General features: G+C 41.5%; 1 protein-coding gene across 3 annotated transcripts; it reads right to left on the reverse strand.

The window, feature by feature from the left end:
* Positions 1-1078: 1078 nt before the first annotated feature.
* On the reverse strand, positions 1079-27068 carry LOC115400389 (uncharacterized). 3 transcript variants are annotated; one of them, XM_030108231.1, is made up of 3 exons: positions 21561-27068; positions 21389-21461; positions 1079-1926 (listed from the first exon to the last, which is right to left on the reverse strand). In XM_030108231.1, the coding sequence occupies exon 1, from the start codon at positions 26931-26933 to the stop codon at positions 22518-22520; it is 4416 nt and encodes a 1471-aa protein (XP_029964091.1). In that variant the 5' UTR covers positions 26934-27068; the 3' UTR covers positions 1079-1926; positions 21389-21461; positions 21561-22517. The 3 variants fall into 3 exon arrangements, with proteins under 3 accessions (XP_029964091.1, XP_029964090.1, XP_029964089.1); XM_030108230.1 differs by lacking the exon at positions 1079-1926 and adding an exon at positions 20692-21315; XM_030108229.1 differs by lacking the exon at positions 1079-1926 and adding an exon at positions 20693-21312.
* Between the last annotated feature and the right edge of the window lie 20 nt (positions 27069-27088).

Here is a 27088-nt window from a genome sequence, read left to right on the forward strand (position 1 = left end):
AGATTTGAAGAAGTTATAAGGTTCCAAAGTTTGAAAAAATCTCCATCCGTTAACATGGGGCAAAAAGTTGCACAAAAGTTGAAATATTTCAAAAAGTTTAAAAGATTTTAAAAAGCTAGAACATAGCACCCATGTCCTCAAAAAGCTGCACAATTTGATATATGAATGGTTCAAATCGGACAAAATTTGTAGGAGGAGAAGCGTGCCAAAAAACGGCGGAAGAAGTCAGAAGAGGAATGTAATCGTGTGAATGCCTTCAGCATTCACACAATAAAGAAACAGGAAAATAAAGGTGTGAATGCCTTCAGCATTCACACAAAAATTTGCAGTTCCTGAAGAAACTGCAAGTGTGAATGCTGAGCTGAAAATGTTAAACTGTAATGCAGAAAAAGTTCAAGCAGAAAGGTTGAAAAAGTTTTGAAATTAATTGAAAAAGGTTGACAAAGTATGAAAACGCTGCAAAAAGTTGAAAAGACTTCAAAAAGGTTGGACAAGTTTGTAAACGCTGCAAAAAGTTGGAAAACTTTGATAAAGGTTGAAAAAAATTGAAAAAACCTGAAAAAAGTTGAGGAAATCTTAAAAAACCTGATAAAGTTAAAAAACCTGAAGGTTGTAAAACTTGCAAAAGGTTGAAAAAGTTGACAAAGTTAGAAAGACCTGAAAAACAGTTTAAGTAAAAAAAATAAAAAAACTTAAAAAGGTTTAGAAATACTTAAGTTGGAAAAGATTAAAAAATCTGAAAAAAAAGCTGAAACAAAGCTGAAAAAATGATAGTTATCAAATTTTGAAAAAGCTGAAAGTTAGAAAGACATGAAAAACGCTGAAAAAGGTTGAACATTTTTCAAAAAAACCTAAAAAAGTTTTAAAGTTGAAAAACTGAAGAAGTTTACAAAAGTATAAAAGTTTGACGCTGTAGAGGTTAAAGAAGCATCATAACGTTCTGTCTTAAAAGTTTGAATGTTAAATATTTAATCAAAGTTAAATTGATTTAAAAGTAATTTCATATAATGTCTTGTTAAAACAGAGTTAAAGGCTGAATAATTTTGGATACGCCTAAAAATAGGCAGCAATGTTGAAGTAAAATACACATTTTATTAACTGTTCAACAAGATCAAAACTTAAACATTTACAACAGAAAATATAATATATTTAGTGTTAACCAGCGCTCAGTCTGACATTGCAATGAATAAAAGAACATAGTTGTCTCCATTTGTCTTGTTTTAAGAGACAGCAAACAGAACTGAAACCCAACAGATCCACATGAGCAAGCATCAGCGACTGTGGAAAGGAAAAACTCCCTGTTAACAGGAAGAAACCTTTGCAGAACCAGGCTCAGAGGTGGCGGCTTTCTGCTATTCCGGTTGGGCTTCAGGGACAAAGAAGAACATGCAGTAGAGGCTTGTCGTACCTCCCAGATCAATCAGTCAGGACAGCTTTCCTCTTCTGAGTCTTTCAAGAGTCAGACTTTTTTCACACAATTTTACTGAGCAGACGCTTTTGTCCAAAGCGACGTACAACAGTGGGGGCAATTCAGGGTTCAGTGTCTTCCCCAAGGACACTTCGACATGCAGACAGTGGGAGACAGGAATTGAACTCACAACCTCCAGACTGAGTTCTGAATGTCCAGCAGCTCAGACCTGCTGTTTCCTCCAGATGAAGCTTGTTCTGTCCTTGGCTGGACGGCTGCTGCTCTCACAGCTCTTGTCCATGTTGTTCAGAGAGAATAGGAGACCCAGACGGAACCCTGCTGTGTGGTTGAGCTGTTCATGATGGAGGAAACAGGAATCAGTCCTCCTCTTCATCAGCGCTGCAGAGTCCCGTCACTTTGATGAGGAGAGACTTGCAGCAGCAGCAGCTCTACAGTGAGGCCGTCAGCATGGAGGCTCCTCTGAGGTGAAGGTGGAGGGCAGAGGGAAACACTCCATCCTGCTGACAGAAGGTGGATGTTAGTGGGAGAACAAGACACATTCAGAGGTTCCATCTTCAACAATCCATGGAAATACCTTGAGACGCTGCAGTGAAGGCCCACGTCAGGACTGGAGCTGAAGTTTGTTCCTCTTGGTTCAGTCAGAGTGTCTGCAGACAACAAGGCAGGACGGACAGAGGACAGATGAGTGAGGATTCATGAGACATGTGGGAACAATCTCACTGCATGTTTCAATATTGGTGAAGTACCTGCAGCTCCGCTGAGAGGACACATGGGGACTGACTGGAGGACCTCTGGTCTGGACACGATGCAGCTGAGATGATCCCAGCAGTGTCCTCAGAGCATCAGGACGTCTTCTGCTCTCAATGCAGAATAAAGGCCAGCAGGCGCCGTCCCGTCTCACGTCTCTCTCATGTCCAGCACTGATGACTGCTTTATGGCTGATGGACATGCTGGGACTAAAGACACTGATGCTCTGCATGACCTGACAGGTGAATCTGACAGGCACTCTTGGAGACGGCTCAGACAGGTGACTCAGAGGACCCCACAGTGGACAGTCTGGAGGTTGTCCAGCTCCAGTCCTCAAAGGGGACTGAAGAAGGATTCAAACTACTGGGCAGGTGTTAGTTACACCACAGAGCATGTGACTGAATGAAGCTCTGACCCAGAAGAGTGTTGTGGCCTGTGCATTCACCAACCCTGACCCAGACCCACCCAGATGATGAATGCACAGGCCTACAGAGTTTTAGTCATTAAACATCAGATATATCTATAATCAATTAGGAAAGGAGGGATATCAAAGCAATAATCACTTTAACATGATTACAGGATTATTTTAGACATTTACAGATTAGTTTTACATGATGTCAATTAGAAAGTGGGGATCTCAATTCATTAATCAATTTTAAAAAAAATATTAAAGAACATTGTTGCCTCAATTATGGATGATCAAACATGACAGTGAAAAATCAGAAATCTGTTATTCACACTGAAGGAATTCAATTAAAGGATCACTTCAAGGAGAGCATGATGGCTTTCACATACCTTACCTCATTCATATGCTGTCAAACATGATTGAAACAATAAAAAAGGTTATGCATGATTCAGTTCTGTTAACAAAGGCCTTACCTCATCAGGCACCTACAGTCTTAATGGAAAACAATAAATGATTAGAACACTGATCAGGTTATTGAATGAAATGAAGAAAAAGGACATCCGAAGTCTTTCTCTGCTTCACACGTTGCTGAAAGTCAGGACACAGTAAACAGGATCATGGTAGCTGTGATACGTTCTCAGGACACCAGACTGGACACAGTGGTCGGGCCGTGAAATGAAAATCAGGTCCAGCAGTGTGTTCTTCTCTGTGGTGGAAGCAGTGATGAGTTGAGCATAACCTCTGGTCTGAAACAGCTCCAGAATGGGCTTCTTGGCTGTAGATGAAAGGTTTTCATTAAAGTCTCCACAGACAATGATGGGCTGACAGTCGAGAATCTCCAGAGAGTCCAGAAGGCTGCTGAGATTAGCCAGGAAAGAAGTCATGTCATAGTTAGGAGGTCTGTACACTGCTGCGATGATAGCACTCACTGGAGCATCAAGCTTCAAGGCCACAAACTCAAGGTCGGTGACATTCAGCAGATACTGCTTCTCTCGAGCTTGGATGTGGTTTCTCACATAGATGGCTACTCCTCCACCACCTCTGCTGGCAATCTGAGGGAAGTTGCTGTAGGACAGGTGTCTGTTACGTCTGAACAGGTTGTAGCCCGGTAACTGAAGACTGTCTGCAACAAAGGAGCCCTGCAAATGGGTTTCAGTGAGACACAAGATGTCAGCCAAACACATTTCATGGTGGCTCTTGATGTCATTGATGTGAGCCGGTAATCCCTCAGTGTTATGGTGGATGATGGTCAGGGTATCAGGTCTGCTCAGGGTTTCTCTCATCTGTAGAAGGGGCATCATCTCAGCTGGACTGGCTTGTCTCATGCTCTCCAGTGCTGCAGTGATCTGTTGACTGGCGTAGAACTTACTCTCATCCATGTCTACAATGTAGAGTCCACCGAGGGAGGTGACCCTGCTCACAGCAACATAAGCCATCCCAGGTTCAAAGATGTTCTTCAGTGACACCACAGCAGACTGCATACTCATTCCCTGGACCTTGTGGATGGTACATGCAAAAGCCAGCTTGATGGGGAACTGTCTGCGCACCACACCTTTCTGCTTCAGGTTGTCTTCCTCTCTCTGAATATAAACCACATCATCATTTTGTTCTGAAGACACATGGCTGTCCATTCGGAGACCCAGCTTAGTGACATGATCATTTTCTGAGATGCAGCGCACCAGAGTGCCAAAACTTCCATTGACAAGACCACTTTGTACATCAATGTTTCTGGTCAGCATGACTCGAACGCCCTCAGCAACCTGTAGAGAGTCTGGTAGCTCATTTCTGCCTCCTTTAACTGGTGTTTGTTTCCGTGTCATTCTGCCAGTCTGAGGATCTTTCTCGAAGTCATCTGCATCAACTGTGATTATGTTGTCAAACAGTTCAGCCAGCCTTGCAGAGTTGTGTGCATCCACCTGTTTGTTCGTAGCATAGATGTGCAGGACATCAGTTGGACAAAGAGCTGGTTCTGTTACAGTCTGATAAATCAAAGCTCTGTCAGCTTCAGACAACTCAGCAGACTTGTCTTTGACTCGGATCCTGTTCAGCATCTCTGCAAAAGCAACATCATCTTTCTGCCGCATGATCTCAGTCAGAGTGATCATCTGGAAGTGCTCGTGCCACAAGTCGATTTCAGAGGGGTCAAACACACACAGAGGAGTGGAATGCCTCACTGGAGGAAGTTGATAAAAATCTCCAACAGCAATGACAGAAACTCCTCCAAAAGGTCTCTGACTGCCTTTGATCTGCTTTAGTCGAGCATCAACGTAGACAAACAACGGCCTGGAAACCATGGACACCTCGTCAATGATCAGGATTTCAGCGTTGAGGAGCTCTGCTCTGACTTCATCCAGCTTGTTACCAAGACCTTGGATTGGAGGTTTGAGACTTCTGGGAAGCTTCAGCAGTGAATGGAGAGTTGAACCTGAAATGTTGAACGCTGCTGTTCCAGTGAAAGCCGTCAGCAGGACAGTAGGCTTACTGATGTCAACCTCGTCACAATGTCGTGGAACATTCCTCAGGATCTTCGATGCTTCTGAGTGAATACATTTGATGAGATGGGATTTACCTGTCCCAGCACCTCCATTAATGTAATAGAAGAACTGCTCTGGACGAAGGCCACAGACTCTGCGAATGCACCATTCTCTCACAGTGTAAAAGAAACCAGCCTGCTTTAGGTTGAGACTCTGATACATGTGTCTTAACACAGCTGGGTCGATCACAGGAGGCTCTCTGGTCACTCTGGCTTCACTGACTGCATCAACTTGACGGCTGTACTCAGGGACATTTTCCTGCTCAGGATCATCAGGATGTGGTTGTTCTGCATCATCATCGTAGTCCACTCTCACAACTTCAGACTGAGGAGCAAGGTTACACCACTCATCCATCACACCTTGATTCTCTTGAAACTCTTCAACAGCTTTCTCAATCTCTTCACTGTTTTTCTCATATTTTTCTCTGTTCTGTTTGACGATCACTTCCACCGACCGGCCGTGGTTCCAGCCTGGCAGCTGCACCCAGCCGCTCTGTAAAAGCTCTGGTAGGTTGGAAAGCCTGGTCTCTTCAGTTCCTCATCTGATCTGTGTGGAAGGTACAGCTTCAGTAATCTGCCATGGAAGTTCTCAGGATCTCTTTCCTCTGAGCAGCGGTAATATCTGATCACAGCTGGCTTATCGTTCTTTCTCCTCTGTACAAAGCCCATGTCATTCAGCAGTGGAAACACATCTGTTCCTTTGTTCTCACGAACAAACCTGCAGGTGGCAGCAAAATCAGCCATGCACATTTCCTCAAACTCTGGTGTTTCTGGTCTGTTCTTATACTTATCAGCCAAAGATGTCATCCAGATGTTTGTACATTCATCAGTGGTGTTCTCAAGGAAAGACAGAGGGCGACTCATTCTCAGTGGGTTCTCATCTGTTGGTATGAAAACTACAGCTCGGGAACACTTCTTCATCTTCAGTCCACATGCTCTGGCAACACATTCTTGTGCGCTGATTTCTCGTTTCTTGGAGTAGGCCTGCATGACTGCTTTCATCTCCTCACTGTCATTCACGTTGCTGCTGTTGGAGTTATTGATCACTGTTTTCAGGTACTCTGAGAGTCCAGCTTCCTTCTTGGTGATGTACTTGGTCAGATAATGAATACAGCCATAAGCATTCAGGATGTAGGACACGTCAATGTTAGCATCCCAGGCTGTGAGTAGGTGTGGATTGTAGGCATTGATCCAGCAATCCTTTGGATCTCGCTTCAGCAGGACAGCACTGGATTTGTTCAGTTCATTCAGGTAAAACTCATATTCAGCCACGGTTAAATCACACTGAGCCAGAAGCTGATCTAAACTCATGGAAGCTGCTTCAGGTTCATTCAGGAGTCTGTTCAGAGGTCTCAGCTTAGTCTTTGCAGTTGCAGTATATTTACCACCATCAGGTCTCGTGATCACTACGTTTCTGCAGGGAGGTTTGGGAAACCCAAAACGGCACCCAGAGCCAACACTTTTGAAACATGTCTTGGTGTGTGTACGACTGTGTTTCTGGACTTCACTGACTTTCTTGTACAGGTCGGGTTGAGTGTGAGGGTCAGGGAGCTGAGCTGTGATGTATCTGGACACAAAATCACACACAGTCTGATCATCATCCTTTTCAAACACAGGGGCACCTTCAACCCAGAGCAGGCAGTGAATGTGAGGACTTCCTCTGTGCTGAAACTCCACTCGATAAAAGAAGTCCACAACTTTACCCAGTGGCTGAGCAGGCGAAAGCAGCAAATCTCTGAATAAGGCCTCCACTCGCTTATCAAACATGCGCATTGCTGTCACAGGATTACTTCTCAGGATGTCACATTTTTCTGACCAGTCAAGCTCTTCAAAATTCACCTCCTCACCTTGTTGTCTTTTGATTGCCTCAATCACTTCAGGCCATCGCATCTCAGCAGCTGAAAACGTGCAAAAGAAGGTGGGAGTGCCCAGCTGTCTTATCATGGCAAACAGTTCACTGGTTTTCTGGTGCCAGTAGGCCGGAGTACCACGTAATGCTCTCATGAAGCGAAAAGCCTCGCGGTTTCTCACTAGTTTCTCTACTTCATGTCTGTCTTGCAGCATCCCTGAGGTGATTTTTCGTCCATCTCTGGTCATGGGTTTGCCTTTTCTCAACTGGATGGTCATGCTGTTGGTAGCCAGGTGAACCTCAATCACAAACTGTGCAAGAACAAATAGTTTGTGTCTCTGGCAAATCTGTCATCAATGGAGAAAAGTCTGGATTTGAAGTAACTGCTGGGTGATAGTTTGACACGTCTGCTCTCATCCAGGGTGTTTTGACCTGTAGGAAATTGTACAGGGAAAGCCATGGCCTCAAGTTTAGGGGTCTTAAAAAAGCCGACTGGACTGTTTCTCTCAGCAGGAGCAACAGAGTAGATTCCTTCACTGAAAGACATGATTTCCTCTGCTACATTAGGAGGTTGAAGACAAGATTCCAGAGCAAAGCCACCATTGGACATGTCACCTTCCTGCTGTTCTTCAGGTCTGTTCTCTGGTTCTTCACCATCACATGACAGAACATCTCCATCCTCACACAGAGCATCTTTCTCAAACCTGTCAATCTCCATCAAGTCTGCTTCATCAAACTCCTCCTCCATGCCATCATCATCTTCATCATCATCATCATCAGGCAGGGTGGGGTCACACAGCTCAGCTTCATCTCTGATAGTGATTTCAGAATACTGTGGGTGGATCTGTTTGAGTTTATGCAGGGCCTGCATCAGTTTAGACCAGGTGACAGTCTGGAAGAGCTGATGTCCTCGGTAACACAGGCGTCTCTTCAGTTTCACTCTCATGACCTGGGATTCACTTCTCAGTCTCGGTAAAGCTTCAACTGTTTCCTGGATCTCAGACGGGACACACACCACATTTCCACGGATTGCACTCTGTCTGCCTTTAGGAAGAGGAATGATCTTAGCAAAAGGGATGCACTTGCTGATCAGATGTCTCTCTAATATGTTCAAGTCTGACAGCTCTGATGGGATGTCAACAAGCTCCAGGTTATTGTGTACAGCCAGGGAGGGCATGGCTCCACGTCTCAGGTGATCATGGCAGGTGTGACAGATCCACTCTTTCTTCCTTTCATCAGGAACTTTGCACTGTTCTTCAATTCTGCAGCTGTCATTACAGTGATGAACAAACTTTCCAGTGAGACAAGCTGCCACCAAGTTGGGATTTTTCAAATACCTTGTTCTGGTACAAACTTTGACTTGATTAGGAAATGAAGCTTTATGACACACAGTACATACCAATGTTGGTCCAGCCTTGATCTGAGACCTGAAAATGGATATGGCCTGTCCAATCAAACTGTTGTCTTGTTGTTGAAGTTGTCGGTTAACATGACGGTATTTACGTCTTATATTTAAGGCACATCTCATTCTATGCATTGTTCTAAATGCCAGATTGTTTTGATACCGGTGTTGCATTATCCTTCTCATGAGCAGGCCTGTGTTTACTTCTGAATGCTTGGTCCTGGAAATAACGTGTCATATAAGATTTCTGCCGTTGTCTGAAGACCTCAGAGTTTCTGTATTTTGACGTGATGTATTGTCTCTGTTTCTGCTGGAATACAGGGTTACTTTTGTATTGGTCTCTGATGTATTGTCTCTGTTTCTGCTGGAATACAGGATTACTTTTGTATTGGTCTCTGATGTACTGTCTTTTCTTTTGTTGGATTACATCACTGTTTCGGTATAAATTTCTTACCAAATCTCTGTGTTTTGTCTGACAGCAGGATTGTTTCTGTAGGACTTTTTAACTTGACTTCTCTTTCTCTCTTTCTGTGTTTCATTTGCATAAATTCTTCTGGAATAACACTTTTTACTTTCTCTGTATGTTTGGTTTGAAGCATACTTCTCTCTTCGTTTCCTGTTTTGATCTTTACTGATGGAATTCTTTCCTGAAGCCAACCTTCTCTGAATCTTTCTTCTTTTGTCTTTGTTAAATTTTGACAGTTTATCAGAGGTTTCTTTCACCACAGCTGGTCTTTCAGTTTCTGGTTGGACTGAAGGGACATCAACTTGTTGATTCAGGGACACTGACACTTGGCTTGAGCTGCTTTCTAAACAAACCTCAGTGTTCGTTGTGTTCAGACTGTGTGAGTGTGATTCATCAACAACAACAGGTGTCTGTACAGAGTGTGAAGCAGCAGGTTGTGGACTTACAGGTCTGATGCTGACAAACGTCAGAGGTTTGAACTCATACTGGGTTGTGGATGAGGCGCCATGCTCTCTGTAGCAGCGCAGGAGTCGATTCACCATGTCCTGGAGATGTTTGAACGTCACCATCACACCTGTTCCAGGCTCTTTCTTTGAACCATCGTCTTTTCTGGAGTGAGGATCAAAGAAGCCATATCTGCCACTGGGAGTCCTGAACACTGCAATACACAACCTGGCCATGATCAACAGAGCATACTGCACGTCATCAGTCAAACAGTTCAGCCTGGAAGACAGGGAAAGGTAGGTATCCATACATCCAGATGGTGGGTTTCCAAAGCTGCCATTGTAAGGAAGCATGGAGAGATCAGCTGTGAGAGTAGAGCTGCGAGAAGGAACGAGGTTAGGGAGCTGATCAGAGGCCAAATGTCCAGTACCATCAGTGTGGATGTTCGGGGTGTTAATAACCTGTTGATATAAAATGTTCCCTTTGTCCAGAACCAGGTCCAGGTCTGCTTTTGAGATCGTCTCGTTCTCATGGAGGAAAGCCAGAAATGTCAGAGAGTTACATGTACACTGTTTGTTTCCATTGTCACCATACCTGGCAGAGCTCTGGCTGCGGGAAGCACACAGTCGAATCTCAGAAGGCAGTTCTGTTATCACATTACCTTCATCACATGGGGCCATCATCACCTCACTGCTCATATCTTTCACTTCTTCAGGATTCAGCACCACAGCCGCCATGTTCTCACAGAGATCAGCAGAACCTTCTGCTGACTGAGGAGTTGCACCATGGGATCCAGTCTGCTGCTGGAACCGACGTTTCTGAGCTTCAGATCTCTTGTTAGAGCGAGGCATTTTCACAGGCAAACCTAAAGTATAATGAAGTGAAGCAGATGTAGAGAGACACTCCAAACAACGTTACCAGATTCACAACAGGAAACACTCAACAACTGACTGACAACGCTGAGGCGTCAACACACAAACAGGAATCACAGTATTGCTTTTCAGTATTTCTCAAATGAATGCGCAGGTGGGATTTCCTGCAGGTTTATCCCAATCATTCGTTGGAGGACCACCAGGTCTCTCGGGTGGGACTCAAAAAATTGAACGAGTCCCCAAATTTCACAACGGCCCCAATAAATTGAGTTGTCGACGGAGGCGTGTTCCCAATAAATTGAGTAGGTCGACACACAAGCTTGACTGGAAAAAATTTATGAGTCAAGTAACTTTTGACCAAAAATAAAATAAAAAAATCAGACAGAGTGGGACAGAGGAGAGGGACAGAGGAGAGGGATAGCTAGACAGAGGTCCAGACAGAGGAGGAGACTGACAGGAAAGACAGAGGTTGAGACAGAGCAGGAGAATGACAGGAAAGACAGAGATTGGTTTTAGACAGAAGGGGACAGAGGAGAGGGACAGAGGAGATGGACAGCAAGACAGAAAGAAGAGATCTTTAGTGAAGATGGGTAGGAGATGATCCAGGTACCTGCAGGACAGAAAGAAAGAAATGAGTGACTGTTTAAGGAAACAGCAGAACCAGCAGACAAAATGATTAGAACAATCTGTCACTGAAGGCAAAACTATGAAAACAGCCGGTCCGTGCTTGGCCTGCTAGCTGCATGTTGGGGTTCGTTTTGTTTTTTATGTTTTTTTCTGTCTACCTGCTGCCGCTCTGTCGCTGCTCTCTGGATTTTTTAAGCTGTCTTTCAGGACAGCAGCATGAGAGGAGGACAAAAGATGGTTGGTTTGTTTTGATTAACACCCTGAGGGTGTGTGTTGCATGTGTGCCTGTGTGGTACCTGCATGTGGCTCCTCTGAGTGTGTGTGAGTGTGTGCACGTTTGTATGCGGTATATACTGTAAATACTGTATATCTTGTGGGTGGGAGGGATGGGTTTATTTTGTAATGTTTTAATTTTTTTTCTTCTTTCTTTCCTTCCCATCATGGAACCAATAAGTTTTATCTTATCTTTTGAAATGCTGTTGCTTTTATGATATGAAAGGTGCTTTATCAGTAAAGACTGAACATAACTTCAAGTCTCTGTTGGGCTGGGGATCTTATAACAGGGTAAAAAACTGTTGTTTCACTTGTTTTTCCCCAAACATGTTTCAAGATTCAGTAACAGGACGAGTAGCTTGAAATAAGAATCATACAAAAGGAATTCTTTCAAAATACAACAACTGACTTCAAGCATGACCAACATCATAAAAGAGAAACCAGACAACTTTCCTCACAACTCATCATATGATGACATGTTCAGTGTTGACAATGGGATTGAAATATTTAGGAGGTTCCGGAATTATTTCATCTTATATTTCTGATTTTTGGTTTTCACACAAAAAATATATATTTCATTTACAGTTTTCTGTCAGAAACCCTCCTGGAGACATTGTAAGAACATCCAGACTTATTAAAAGAACAGAGTAGCTTTATGAACCAGGCATTTATTAAAAACCTTCCTTTACTGTTTTAAGAGAAACTTTTCTATGAAGTAAACATCACTAAAACCTTGGAAGAAGCTTCAGTAATAAGAACAATAGAGACAGATTACTGCTCATAATTAGATTTCACACACACTGGATCTCAGCCAAAATGCTGAACAGTGATTTAAAAAAGATTTATATTGTTAAGTAAACAAATAATTCCTCAAAATCTTACTTAAAATAAAAAAATACAGATACAGTTTTTGTGTCTTATTGTTAAACAAAATAAGAGGTCACCAAATCCTGTTTTAAACTGCGCGAATAGAGAAAAAAGAACATTTCTTTAAAAAAAAAAACAGAATCAATTGTTTATAGTTTACTATTTAGTTAAGTTTTTTTTTTTTAATCTAAAAATCTGTTTTATTAAAAAAAGTATGTCAACTCTTGGATACTTGTCTGACAAATTTCTACATTTAAAAATCTTATTTCAATATTTCTTCTCCAATAAAATATATTTCCTACACAGACATATTTTGATTAGTTGAAGTAATTTCAGTCACATAAACTCTATTTCTATCTCATACGTGGGCTTAATTTTTGTTGCAGTACAGAAAGAGGATGAAATGTGTTCAGTGGTTCAATAGAAGACAATACTTTCTTGATCCCAGAGAGAAACTGTTTGTCTTCCTGGTCCACACCAGTGTTCTGTGGCCCTGTTCCTGCAGAGCCTCTATCCAGCAGCTTCCAGCTCAGTCTCTGCTTCAACACACCTGAGTCTAATGACTGTGTCCTCAGCAGCTCCCAGCAGAGCCACTAACAGCCTGTTACTGCAGCAGGTGTGTTGAAGCAGGCTGGACTCCACTGAGCCACACAGAGCAGAAACTGAAAATATGCTTCTATTTGAATAAAAATACCTGAAGCTCTATGAAACAGTCATGTGTGTGAAGTTTGACACTCACCAGTCCAACAGTAGAGGAAGGCAGTTCTCTGTGTGAAGAGAGACATGAATTAAACCTCTGGTCAGCAGGAAACTGATGAAGAAAACTGCTGAGTCATGCTACATGCTCCTTTAAAACTTACTGTTGACAGCTTATACCAACAACAGCAGTTGAGGGGAAAAGCTCACAATGAAGCAAAGCATTACAGACAGCAATGAACACTTTAACACACCTGAAACATGAATTAACACCACTAAGCTGGCTTCATGTTAGCCACCTAGCTTCTGCTAGCAGCGCCTGCTAGCTAGAGCGTTAGCCGTCATCAGCATCATCAAACACACTTTAGAGACAATGTAACTCTCATTCATTCGACCCAAGAGAGACTCCAGAGACTGGAGAGGTTCTCTGAAGCCAGTGGAAGCAAGACACACGCTGTTTATGAAGTTAAAACCGAGTTTCGACAGAGTTTTTCAGAGGAGCTGCGGACTTACCTCTCAGCTGCAGCAGCGGAGTGACAGGCTGACGGAGCGCGGTGCGTTCAGGGACGCTCCGAGAACAGAGCGTCAACAGAGAAGTTCAATTTCTGAGCTTTTTTCAATCAAATAAAGTTTTTCTGGTCCAAAAAAATATCGTGAAGATACGGAACCTGGATATACTTCATTAAAACAATAATAATACAAAAAATGTTCAGCTTGCATCTACAAAATATACAGTTTTTATTTTCCACTAAGAAAATGGATGAATGTATGCTGTGCATTACTTTTTCTTTCTGACAAAGCAAATGAGGAACACACACACACATCTCAGAGACAGACTGAGACACAGACAGACTAAGAGAGAGAGAGAGAGAGAGAGAGAGAGAGAGAGAGAGGTGTTGTGCTTGGAGTAGTCTGAGTGTTGATTTGATATTTCTACATATTAATACTGACTGTTTTTCCACTGTCTGGGTTCATAGTGTAAAGTTAACAGGTGTTTCATTCATCACTTGTAGCTTAAAGGGAGCACAGTCACTTTTCTCATACTTTCATGGAGGAGTCATGGAGCGCTCACTGTCTCTGACCATGAGACAAGGGTCCAGGGTGGAGGCTGAGCCCCGGTCCTCTGTGGACAGGTGCTCCTGGACATAGGAGCTCAGATGGGACATATTAATGTTATGAGCTGCTTTCAGTGAAACCACTGGGCTGTAAACACCACGCGTTGCTCTGCAGACAGGCCTTCATGTTTCTGAGCAACCCGGATCACACTCTGGAGGAATCTGGATAGACAGTCTGTCTGTCAGCTCTGGACTTATGGCTTTGATTGTGGACACGTGGGACATAAATGTCAACAACGTCTGAACAGAGAGCGTCCTGCATTGGCTCCATGGGCCGCGGCGCGTGAACGTTTAAAGCAGTAGAGCGCTCCGTCCTGATGAGCCGGCAGCAGAGACATCCTCAGCGGCAGCAGGTCACCAGGACAGAGCGCTCCGCTGTCACAAAAGCTGCAATACAAATTTTGACATATCCATGAAAGACTGAAACCATAAAAAAGTTGATAGAATAAGTAAAAAGCTTAAATAGTGTGGTTTTTAAACATAGTTTAAATAATCTGTAAACACTGACACACACGAACACACATCACACACACACACAGACTGACACATATCAGAGACAGACTGACATACCACAGACAGACCGACTCACACACCACACAAAGAGAGAGACTGACACACACACACACACACACACACACACACACACACACACACACACACACACACGCATATACAGATTGACACACACACACACACACACACCACACAGAGACTGACAGGCAGACAGACACACACACACATACAGACTGACAGACACATACAGACACACACATACATCACAGAGACACATACACACCACACACAGAGACAGACTGACATACACTTATATTCACACACATGTTCACACACACTCAGACACATACTGACACACACACATACACACACGCGTGCACGCGCACACACACACACACACACACACACACATACAGATCTTCAAGAAAAGATGAACAAAGCATTAATATGCATAAAAAGTTAAATGTCTTAAAAGTGGAATTGTGAAAGTTAAGATATTGTTAAAAATCCAGAAAAAAACATTCAAATTACTGAAATGAAGAAGACAATGGCATGAAGAAGTGTAAAATTAAAAAAAAGAAAAAAACTGAAAAAGTTGGAAGTCTTAAAAGTTTAAATGAAAAAGTAAAAAAATGTCAAAATACACTGAAAAATTAACATGTAAAGGTAAAAATCTGAAAAAACTTGAAGCAAGCATTAAAATCAATTAAAAAGTTGAATGCTTCATGATAATAAAGTAAAACTTAAAATACCTTTGAAAATCTTGAAAACATGAAAAGTTTTTTGTAGAAGCTGAAAACATGAAACACTTGAACTTATTATAAGAAGTTGAAAAGAGTAAAATCATGGAAAAACACTCGAAAATAAGCAAAAACAGATATGAGAAAGTTGAAAAGAATTCAACGAAATTGAAAAACATTGGAAAAGTTTTAAAAAGGTTAAAAAAGTAAAAAAGAAAAGGTAAAAAAAGTTGAAAAAACTCAAAAATGAGGTAAAATACTGCTGAAAAAGTTGAAAAAAGGAAAAAAAATCAGAAAAAGCTGAAAAGACTTGAAAAACTTTTAAAAAGGTGAAAAACCTGGAAAACATTGAAAAACGCTGAAAAATGTTGAAAAAGGTTGAAAACGCTGCAAAAAGTTGAAAAAGGTTGAAAACACTGCAAAAAGTTAAAAATAGTTGAAGATTTTTCAAAACGCTGCAAAAAGTTGAAAACAGTTGAATAAGGTTGAACAATGTTGAAAACACTGCAAAAAGTTGAAAAAAGTTCAAATGTTGACAAACTTTGAAAAGACTGTGAAAAAGTTGAAAAAAGTTGAAAAAGTTTGAAGACACTGAAAAAAGTTGAAAAAGGTTAAAAAAAGCTGAAAAAGTTTGAAAACACTGCAAAAAGTTGAAAAAGGTTGAAAAAAGTTTGAAAACACTGCAAAAAGTTGAAAAAAAAGTTGAAAAAGGTTGAAAAAGTTTGAAGACACTGAAAAAAGTTGAAAAAGGTTAAAAAAAGCTGAAAAAGTTTGAAAACACTGCAAAAAGTTGAAAAAGGTTGAAAAAAGTTTGAAAACACTGCAAAAAGTTGAAAAAAAGTTGAAAAAGGTTGAAAAAGTTTGAAAACGCTGCAAAAAGTTGAAAACAGTTGAATGAGGTTGAACAATGTTGAAAACACTGCAAAAGGTTAAAAAAATTGAAAAAGGTTGAAAAAGATTGAAAACACTGCAAAAACTGGAAAAAGTTGAAAAAAGTCGAAAAAGTTTGAAAACGCTGCAAAGAATTGACAAAAAGTTGAAAAAGGTTGAAAAATTTTGAAAACACTACAAAAAAAAGAAAAATATTGACAAGGCTGAAAAAGGTTGAAAAATGTTGATAAAGGTTGAAAACACTGCAAAAAGTTAAAAAAGTTGAAAAAGGTTGAAAAATGTTGATAAAGGTTGAAAACACTGCAAAAAGTTAATAAAGGTTGAAAAAGGTTGAAAAAGGTTCAAAACACTGTAAAAAGTTGAAAAAGGTTGATAAAGTTTGAAACACTACAAAAAGTTGAAAATGTAGATAAAGGTTGAAAACACTGCAAAAAGTTGAAAAATGTTGATAAAGGTTGAAAACACTGCAAAAAGTTAATAAAGGTTGATAAAGGTTGAAAACACTGCAAAAAGTTGAAAAAGGTTGAAAAAGTTTGAAAATGTTTGAAGACACTGCAAAAAGTAGAAAAATGTTGAAAAAGGTTTAAAAAGTTTGAAAACACTGCAAAAAGTTGAAAATGGTTGAAAAAGGTAGAAGAAGCAGGAGAGTCAGTGTCAGAGTAACAGAGGATCAATAGAGCTCCAGTCTTAATGGAAAAATCCAGACTAATCAAGCAGCAGTCAGCACAACAGGTGTGTCTGTTACAATGGAGACCAGCTGCAATCAATCAATCAATCAAGCAATCAATTTATTTTTGTATAGCCCAGTATGTTTGCACAGCAGCCATGACAGTGAATCAGCACTTTTTAATGGAGTGCGCATGGTTGAGAAAATGTCGTGCCTGGAGAACCCAGATGTGAAATTGAAAAAGATTTTCACACAGTCAGATTCAGAAGCCTTTGATGAATGTAATGGTGCAGGAATCATGTCTGTAGGATCATCCATTCAGCCACGGCGATTGTGCGAACACGAGTGAAATTTTGGATTCAGGCGTCTCGAAAATGCATTGGAGTGGATGGGAGAAAATTCTGCACTCTCCTCAAACAAATGCCTCTGGAGAGAGAACCGTTTGAGATAGAGACAAAGTGACTCAATTGTACGGGTCACAAGAAAAATTCCTACGTTTTGAGGGGTTATTGTGCAGATTGAGCCAGAAATGTGGCCGTACGGACGAGAAAAGAATTTTTTCTTTGGTTAAAATTCAGAGCCTCCCGCACTCTAAATTCCTTTCTCCCACTCTAGCTTTTCCAATACACACCCATTGTAAACTCCAAAAACGGCTGAAATTCTCTCCGTACTTGAAGGCTCACAGTTTAAATTTGGTAAAAGATCTTGAGATGATATTACATACCTGAATAGAGGACAAAAATGCCTACGTTTTAAAGGTTAAATGACATATCTGCGTCAAAGTATGACAAAGTTTTAAGGGTTCAAAGTTGAAGGAGTTGAAAGCTCAGTTGAAGGGTTTTCCCATCCACTTCAATGTTAAAAATAATTTAAAAAAGTTGAAATATTTCAAAAAGTTGAACAAAGTTAAAAAAGTTTAAAAAGGTTTAAGAAAGGGTTTAAAAAGGTAAATATTTTAAAAGTTGAATGGTTCAAATTGGTTAAGATTTGAAGGAGTTATAAGGTTCCAAAGTTTGAAAAAATCTCCATCCGTTAACATGGGGCAAAAAGTTGCACAAAAGTTGAAATATTTTAAAAAGTTTAAAAGGTTTTAAAAAGCTAGAACATAGCACTAATGTCTTTAAAAAGCTGAACATTTTGATACTTGAATGGTTCAAATCGGACAAAATTTGAAGGAGGAGTTAAGCGTCAAAAAACAGGGGAAGAAGTCAGAATAATAATATTAAAGAATTGGAATGTAAAGGTGTGAATGCCTTCAGCATTCACACAATAATATTAAAGATTTGAAAAACAAAGGTGTGAATGCCTTCAGCATTCACACAACTAGAAAAAATTTGCAGTTCCTGAAGAAACTGCAAGTGTGAATGCTGAGCTGAAAATGTTAAACTGTAATGCAGAAAAAGCTCAATAAGCAAAGTTGAAAAACCCTGAAATGAAGTTGAAACAGTTTGAAAAAGTATGAAAGTGCTGCAAAAAGTTGAAAAAAGTTGAAAAAGGTTGAAAACACTGCAAAAAGTTGAAAAAGGTTGAAAAAGTTTGAAAACACTGCAAAAAGGTTGAAAAAGTTAGAAAGACTGCAAAAAGTTGACAAAAGTTGAAAAAGTTTGAAAACACTGCAAGAAGTTGAAAAATGTTGAAAAAGGTTGAAAACACTGCAAAAAGTTGAAAAATGTTGAAAAATGTTGAAAACACTGCAAAAAGTTGAAAAGGTTTGAAAAAAGTTGAAAAAGGTTGAAAAATTTTGAAAAAGGTTGAAAACACTGCAAAAAGTTAAAAAATGTCTAAAAAGGTTGAAAACGCTCCAAAAAGTTGAAAAACGTTGAAAAAGGCTGAAAACACTGCAAAAAGTTGAAAAGGGTTGAATGAGGTTGAAAAATGTTGAAAACACTGGAAAAAGTTGAAAAAGTTTTAAAAAAGTTGAAAAAAGGTTGAAAACACTGCAAAAAGTTGAAAAAGTTTGAAAAAGGTTCAAAACACTGTAAAAAGTTGAAAAAGTTTGAAAAATGTTAAAAGCAATGCAAAAAGTTGAAAAGGGTTAAAAAAGTTTGAAAACACTGCAAAAAGTTATAAAGCGTTGAAAAAGTTTGAAAACGTCTCAAAAAGTTGAAAAAACTTTAAGAAAGTTGAAGAAACAACAGAGTCAGTGTCAGAGTAACAGAGGATCAATAGAGCTCCAGTCTTAATGGAAACATCCAGACTAATCAAGCAGCAGCAGCACAACAGGTGTGTCTGTTGCAATGGAGACCAGCTGCACAGCAGCCATGACAGTGAATCAGCACTTTTTAATGGAGTGCGCATAGTTGAAGAAATGGCGTTTCTCGGGGACCGAGATGTGAAATTGAAAAGATTTTCACACAGTCAGATTCAGAAGCCTTTCATGAATGTAATGGTGCAGGAATCATGTCTGTAGGATCATCCATTCAGCCACGGCGATTGTGCGAACACGAGTGAAGTTTTGGATTCAGGCGTCTCGAAATGCATTGGAGCGGAAGGGAGAAAATTCTGCACTCTCCTCAAACAAATGCCTCTGGAGAGAAAACCGTTTGAGATAGAGACAAAGTGACACAATTGTACGGGTCACAAGAGAAATTCCTACGTTTTGAGGGGTTATTGTGCAGATTGAGCCAGAAATGTGGCCAAGAGGACGAGAAAAGAATTTTTTTTTTGGTTAAAATTCAGAGCCTCCCGCACTCTAACTGCCACTCTCCCACTCTAGCTTTTCCAATACACACCCATTGTAAACTCCAAAAGCAACTGAAATTCTCTCCGTACTAGAAGGCCCACAGTTTAAATTTGGTAGAAGATCTTGAAATGATGTTACATACGTGAATAGAGGACAAAAATGCCTACGTTTTAAAAGTAAAATTACTTGTCTACGTGAAAGTATGACAAAGTAGTAAGGGTTCAAAGTTGAAGGAGTTGAAAGGTCAGTTGAAGGGGTTTTCCATCCACTTCAATGTTAAAAAAAATTTTAAAAAGTTGAAATATTTCAAAAAGTTTAAAAAAGTTTAAAAAGTTTAAAAAGGTTTAAGAAAGGGTTTAAAAAGTTGAATATTTTAAAAGTTGAATGGTTAAAATCGGTTAAGATTTGAAGGAGTTAAAGGGTTTCAAAGTTTGAAAAAATCTCCATCCGTTAACATGGGGCAAAAACTTGCACAAAAGTTGAAATATTTCAAAAAGTTTAAAAGGTTTTAAAAAGCTAGAACATAGCAGGAATGTCCTTTAAAAGCTGAACATTTTGATACTTGAATGGTTCAAATCGGACAAAAACTGTAAGAGGAGTTAAGCGTCAAAAAACGGCGGAAGAAGTCAGAATAATATTAAAGAGAAACAGGAAAACTAGAAAAAATTTGCAGTTCCTGAAGAAACTGCAAGTGTGAATGCTGAGCTGAAAATGCTAAACTGTAATGCAGAAGAAGTTCAAGAGGAAAAGTTGAAAAAACCTGAAACAAAGTTGAAAAACAATGAAAAGGTTGAAAACACCTGTGAAAAGTTCCAAAAAGGTGATAAAAGTGGAAAATGGCTGAAAAAATTTGAAAAAGGTGAGAAAAGTAAAAAAAAATAAAAAAATTACAAGTTGGAATAGTTTAAAAAGGTTGACATTACAAAAGCCTGAAAAAAAACTCAAAGTTGAAAAAAATTGAAACACTTGAAAACAGTTGAAAAAACAAGAAAAAGGTAGTAAAAGCTCAAAAAGGTTGAATAATTTATTCCGGTTGAAAAAGCTGAAAAATTTGAAAAAAACCTGAAAAAGTTAGAAAAAACTAATGTAGAAAAATACTGAAAAATATTCAAAAATATGAAGAAGTTTAAAATGTTTACTCAGTTCAGAAATGAAAAGGTTGCTTCAAAATTGAAAAAAGGAAAAAACTCGGAAAAGTGTATATAAGCATAAATATAGCTGCACTGTTTTCAACAGTTTAAAGAAACAAAGTTGTGTCATAAAGTTTGATGTTAAAATCTGAATTAAAACTTAAATTGTTATAAAACTAATTTGATGTCATGCCATGTTCAAAGTTAAAGGCAGAATATATTTTGGAAACGTCTAAAATAAGGCAGCAGTTTTCATGTAAAATACAAACATTTTATTAATTATTCAACAGTTCTAAACTTGAACATTGATAAAAGAAAATAGCATATATTTAGTGTTAACATCTCACAATTTGACGTTTCAGTGAATAGGCCAACAAAACTGTCATTTATCTTGTTGTAAAAGACAACATATGTAACTGAAACCCAACAGATCCACATGAGCAAGCATCAGCGACAGTGGAAAGGAAAAACTCCCTGTTAACAGGAAGAAACCTTTGCAGAACCAGGCTCAGAGGTGGCGGCTTTCTGCTATTCCGGTTGGGCTTCAGGGACAAAGAAGAACATGCAGTAGAGGCTCGTCGTACCTCCCAGATCAAACAGTCAGGACAGCTTTCCTCTTCTGAGTCCTTCAAGAGTCAGACTGAGTTCTAAATGTCCAGCAGCTCAGACCAGCTGTTCCTCCAGATGAAGCTTGTTCTGTCCTTGGCTGGACGGCTGCTGTTCTCACAGCTCTTGTCCATGTTGTGGGAGAGGCAGAGAGAACAGGAGACCCAGACGGAACCCTGTTGTGGTTGAGTTGGTCATGATGGAGGAAACAGGAATCAGTCCTCCTGTTCATCAGCGCTGCAGAGTCCCGTCACTTTGATGAGGAGAGACTTGCAGCAGCAGCAGCTCCACAGTGAGGGCGTCAGCATGGAGGCTCCTCTGAGGTGAAGGTGGAGGGCAGAGGGAAACACTCCATCCTGCTGACAGAAGGTGGATGTTAGTGGGAGAACAAGACACATTCAGAGGTTCCACCTTCAACAATCCATGAAATACCTCGAGACGCTGCAGTGCAGGCCCACGTCAGGACTGGAGTTGAAGTTTGTTCCTCTTGGTTCAGTCAGAGTGTCTGCAGACAACAAGGCAGGACGGACAGAGGACAGATGAGTGAGGATTCATGAGACATGTGGGAACAATCTCACTGCATGTTTCAGGATTGGTGAAGTACCTGCAGCTCCGCTGAGAGGACACATGGGGACTGACTGGAGGACGTCTGGTCTGGACATCCAGCAGTGTCCTCAGAGCAGCAGGACGTCCTCTGTTCTCAGGGGAGAATGAAGGCTGGCAGGCACCGTCCCGTCTCACTCGCTGGAGAATGTCTGGTGGTACCAGGGACGTCCACGTCTCTCTCATGTCCAGTACTGATGACTGCTTGATGGCTGATGGACATGCTGGGACTGAAGACACTGATGCTCTGCAGGACCTGACAGGTGAATCTGACAGGCACTCTTGGAGACGGCTCAGACAGGTGACTCAGAGGACCCCACAGTGGACAGTCTGGAGGTCGTCCAGCTCCAGTCCTCAAAGGGGACTGAAGAAGGATTCAAACTACTGGGCAGGTGTTAGTTACACCACAGAGCATGTGACTGAATGAAGCTCTGACCCAGAAGAGTGTTGTGGCCTGTGCATTCACCAACCCTGACCCAGACCCACCCAGATGATGAATGCACAGGCCTACAGTCTTTTAGTCATTGAACTTTAGATTTAAATATTGTCAATTAGAAAGTGGGGATCTCAATGCAATAATCACTTCAAGAAAAACATAGTTACCTTTGAAGATTTTCACACACCTTCCCTAATTCATGAATGGTCAAACACAGAACTGAAACATCAGAAAAAGGTTATTCACAGTTAAGGAATTTAATTCAACAATCACTTCAACAATCACTTCAAAAAAAGCATGATTTCTTCAAAAACAGTTTTTCACATACCTTACCTCATTCATATGCTGTCAAACACATAATTGAAACAATAAAATAAAAAAGTTAGGCATGATTCAGTTCTGTTAATTAACAAAGGCCTCATCAGGCACCTACAGTCTGAATGGAAAACAATAAATGATTAGAACACTGATCAGGTTATTGAATGAAATGAAGAAAAAGGACATCCGAAGTCTTTCTCTGCTTCACACGTAGCTGAAAGTCAGGACACAGTAAACAGGATCATGATAGCTGTGATATGTTCTCAGGACACCAGACTGGACACAGTGGTCGGGCTGTGAAATGAAAATCAGGTCCAGCAGTGTGTTCTTCTCTGTGGTGGAAGCAGTGATGAGTTGAGCGTAACCTCTGGTCTGAAACAGCTCCAGAATGGGCTTCTTGGCTGTGGATGAAAGGTTTTCATTAAAGTCTCCACAGACAATGATGGGCTGACAGTCGAGAATCTCCAGAGAGTCCAGAAGGCTGCTGAGATTAGCCAGGAAAGAAGTCATGTCATAGTTAGGAGGTCTGTACACTGCTGCGATGATAGCACTCACTGGAGCATCAAGCTTCAAGGCCACAAACTCAAGATCAGTGACATTCAGCAGATACTGCTTCTCTCGAGCTTGGATGTGGTTTCTCACATAGATGGCTACTCCTCCACCACCTCTGCTGGCAATCTGAGGGAAGTTGCTGTAGGACAGGTGTCTGTTACGTCTGAACAGGTTGTAGCCTGGTAACTGAAGACTGTCTGCAACAAAGGAGCCCTGCAGATGGGTTTCAGTTAGACACAGGATGTCAGCCAAACACATTTCATGGTGGTTCTTGATGTCATTGATGTGAGCCGGTAATCCCTCAGTGTTATGGTGGATGATGGTCAGGGTATCAGGTCTGCTCAGGGTTTCTCTCATCTGTAGAAGGGGCATCATCTCAGCTGGACTGGCTTGTCTCATGCTCTCCAGGGCTGCAGTGATCTGTTGACTGGCGTAGAACTTACTCTCATCCATGTCTACAATGTAGAGTCCACCGAGGGAAGTGACTCTGCTCACAGCAACATAAGCCATCCCAGGTTCAAAGATGTTCTTCAGTGACACCACAGCAGACTGCATACTCATTCCCTGGACCTTGTGGATGGTACATGCAAAAGCCAGCTTGATGGGGAACTGTCTGCGCACCACACCTTTCTGCTTCAGGTTGTCTTCCTCTCTCTGAATATAAACCACATCATCATTTTGCTCTGAAGACACATGGCTGTCCATTCGGAGACCCAGCTTAGTGACATGATCATTTTCTGAGACGCACCGCACCAGAGTGCCAAAACTTCCATTGACAAGACCACTTTGCACATCAATGTTTCTGGTCAGCATGACTCGAACGCCCTCAGCAACCTGTAGAGAGTCTGGTAGCTCATTTCTGCCTCCTTTGATTGGTGTTTGTTTCCGTGTCATTCTGCCAGTCTGAGGATCTTTCTCGAAGTCATCTGCATCAATGGTGATTATGTTGTCAAACAGTTCAGCCAGCCTTGCAGAGTTGTGTGCATCCACCTGTTTGTTTGTAGCATAGATGTGCAGGACATCAGTTGGACAAAGAGCTGGTTCTGTTACAGTCTGATAAATCAAAGCTCTGTCAGCTTCAGACAACTCAGCAGACTTGTCTTTGACTCGGATCCTGTTCAGCATCTCTGCAAAAGCAACATCATCTTTCTGCCGCATGATCTCAGTCAGAGTGATCATCTGGAAGTGCTCGTGCCACAAGTCGATTTCAGAGGGGTCAAACACACACAGAGGAGTGGAATGCCTCACTGGAGGAAGTTGATAAAAATCTCCAACAGCAATGACAGAAACTCCTCCAAAAGGTCTCTGACTGCCTTTGATCTGCTTTAGTCGAGCATCAACGTAGACAAACAACGGCCTGGAAACCATGGACACCTCGTCAATGATCAGGATTTCAGTGTTGAGGAACTCTGCTCTGACTTCATCCAGCTTGTTACCAAGACCTTGGATTGGAGGTTTGAGACTTCTGGGAAGCTTCAGCAGTGAATGGAGAGTTGAACCTGAAATGTTAAACGCTGCTGTTCCAGTGAAAGCCGTCAGCAGGACAGTAGGCTTACTGATGTCAACCTCGTCACAATGTCGTGGAACATTTCTCAGGATCTTCGATGCTTCTGAGTGAATACATTTGATGAGATGGGATTTACCTGTCCCAGCACCTCCATTAATGTAATAGAAGAACTGCTCTGGACGAAGGCCACAGACTCTGTGAATGCACCATTCTCTCACAGTGTAAAAGAAACCAGCCTGCTTTAGGTTGAGACTCTGATACATGTGTCTTAACACAGCTGGGTCGATCACAGGAGGCTCTCTGGTCACTCTGGCTTCACTGACTGCATCAACTTGACGGCTGTACTCAGGGACATTTTCCTGCTCAGGATCATCAGGATGTGGTTGTTCTGCATCATCATCGTAGTCCAGTCTCACAACTTCAGACTGAGGAGCAAGGTTACACCACTCATCCATCACACCTTGATTCTCTTGAAACTCTTCAACAGCTTTCTCAATCTCTTCACTGTTTTTCTCATATTTTTCTCTGTTCTGTTTGACGATCACTTCCACTGACCGGCCGTGGTTCCAGCCTGGCAGCTGCACCCAGCCGGCTCTGTAAAAGCTCTGGTAGGTTGGAAAGCCTGATCTCTTTAGATCCTCATCTGATCGATGTGGAAGGTACAGCTTCAGTAATCTGCCATGGAAGTTCTCAGAATCTCTTTCCTCTGAGCAGCGGTAATATCTGATCACAGCTGGCTTATCGTTCTTCCTCCTCTGTACAAAGCCCATGTCATTCAGCAGTGGAAACACATCTGTTCCTTTGCTCTCACGGACAAACCTGCAGGTGGCAGCAAACTCAGCCATGCACATTTCCTCAAACTCTGGCGTTTCTGGTCTGTTCTTATACTTATCTGCCAAAGATGTCATCCAGATGTTTGTACATTCATCAGTGGTGTTCTCAAGGAAAGACAGAGGGCGACTCATTCTCAGAGGGTTCTCATCTGTTGGTATGAAAACTACAGCTCGGGAACACTTCTTCATCTTCAGTCCACACGCTCTGGCAACACATTCTTGTGCACTGATTTCTCGTTTCTTGGAGTAGGCCTGCATGACTGCTTTCATCTCCTCACTGTCATTCACGTTGCTGCTGTTGGAGTTATTGATCACTGTTTTCAGGTACTCTGAGAGTCCAGCTTCCTTCTTGGTGATGTACTTGGTCAGATAATGAATACAGCCATAAGCATTCAGGATGTAGGACACGTCGATGTTGGCATCCCAGGCTGTGAGCAGGTGTGGATTGTAGGCATTGATCCAGCAATCCTTTGGATCTCGCTTCAGCAGGACAGCACTGGATTTGTTCAGTTCATTCAGGTAGAACTCATATTCAGCCACGGTTAAATCACACTGAGCCAGAAGCTGATCTAAACTCATGGAAGCTGCTTCAGGTTCATTCAGGAATCTGTTCAGAGGTCTCAGCTTAGTCTTTGCAGTTGCAGTATATTTACCACCATCAGGTCTCGTGATCATTACGTTTCTGCAGGGAGGTTTGGGAAACCCGAAACGGCACCCAGAGCCAACACTTTTGAAACATGTCTTGGTGTGTGTACGACTGTGTTTCTGGACTTCACTGACTTTCTTGTGCAGGTCAGGTTGAGTGTGAGGGTCAGGGAGCTGAGCTGTGATGTATCTGGACACAAAATCACACACAGTCTGATCATCATCCTTTTCAAACACAGGGGCACCTTCAACCCAGAGCAGGCAGTGAATGTGAGGACTTCCTCTGTGCTGAAACTCCACTCGATAAAAGAAGTCCACAACTTTACCCAGTGGCTGAGCAGGCGAAAGCAGCAAATCTCTGAATAAGGCCTCCACTCGCTTATCAAACATGCGCATTGCTGTCACAGGATTACTTCTCAGGATGTCACATTTTTCTGACCAGTCAAGCTCTTCAAAATTCACATCCTCACCTTGTTGTCTCTTGATTGCTTCAATCACTTCAGGCCATCGCATCTCAGCAGCTGAAAACGTGCAAAAGAAGGTGGGAGTGCCCAGCTGTCTTATCATGGCAAACAGTTCACTGGTTTTCTGGTGCCAGTAGGCCGGAGTACCACGTAATGCTCTCATGAAGCGAAAAGCCTCGCGGTTTCTCACTAGTTTCTCTACTTCACGTCTGTCTTGCAGCATCCCTGAGGTTATTTTTCGTCCATCTCTGGTCATGGGTTTGCCTTTTCTCAACTGGATGGTCATGCTGTTGGTAGCCAGGTGAACCTCAATCACAAACTGTGCAAAGAACAAATAATTTGAGTCTCTGGCAAATCTGTCATCAATGGAGAAAAGTCTGGATTTGAAGTAACTGCTGGGTGATAGTTTGACACGTCTGCTCTCATCCAGGGTGTTTTGACCTGTAGGAAACTGTACAGGGAAAGCCATGGCCTCAAGTTTAGGGGTCTTAAAAAAGCCAACTGGACTGTTTCTCTCAGCAGGAGCAACACAGTAGATTCCTTCACTGAAAGACATGATTTCCTCTGCTACATTAGGAGGCTGAAGACAAGATTCCAGAGCAAAGCCACCATTGGGCATGTCACCTTCCTGCTGTTCTTCAGGTCTGTTCTCTGGTTCTTCACCATCACATGACAGAACATCTAAACCATCCTCAGCCTCATTTTCACACAGAGCATCTTTCTCAAACCTGTCAATCTCAATCAAGTCTGCTTCATCAAACTCCTCCTCCATTC

The sequence above is a fragment of the Salarias fasciatus genome, chromosome 14 (assembly GCF_902148845.1).
Source record: "Salarias fasciatus chromosome 14, fSalaFa1.1, whole genome shotgun sequence".
NCBI classification, from domain to species: Eukaryota; Metazoa; Chordata; class Actinopteri; order Blenniiformes; family Blenniidae; genus Salarias; species Salarias fasciatus.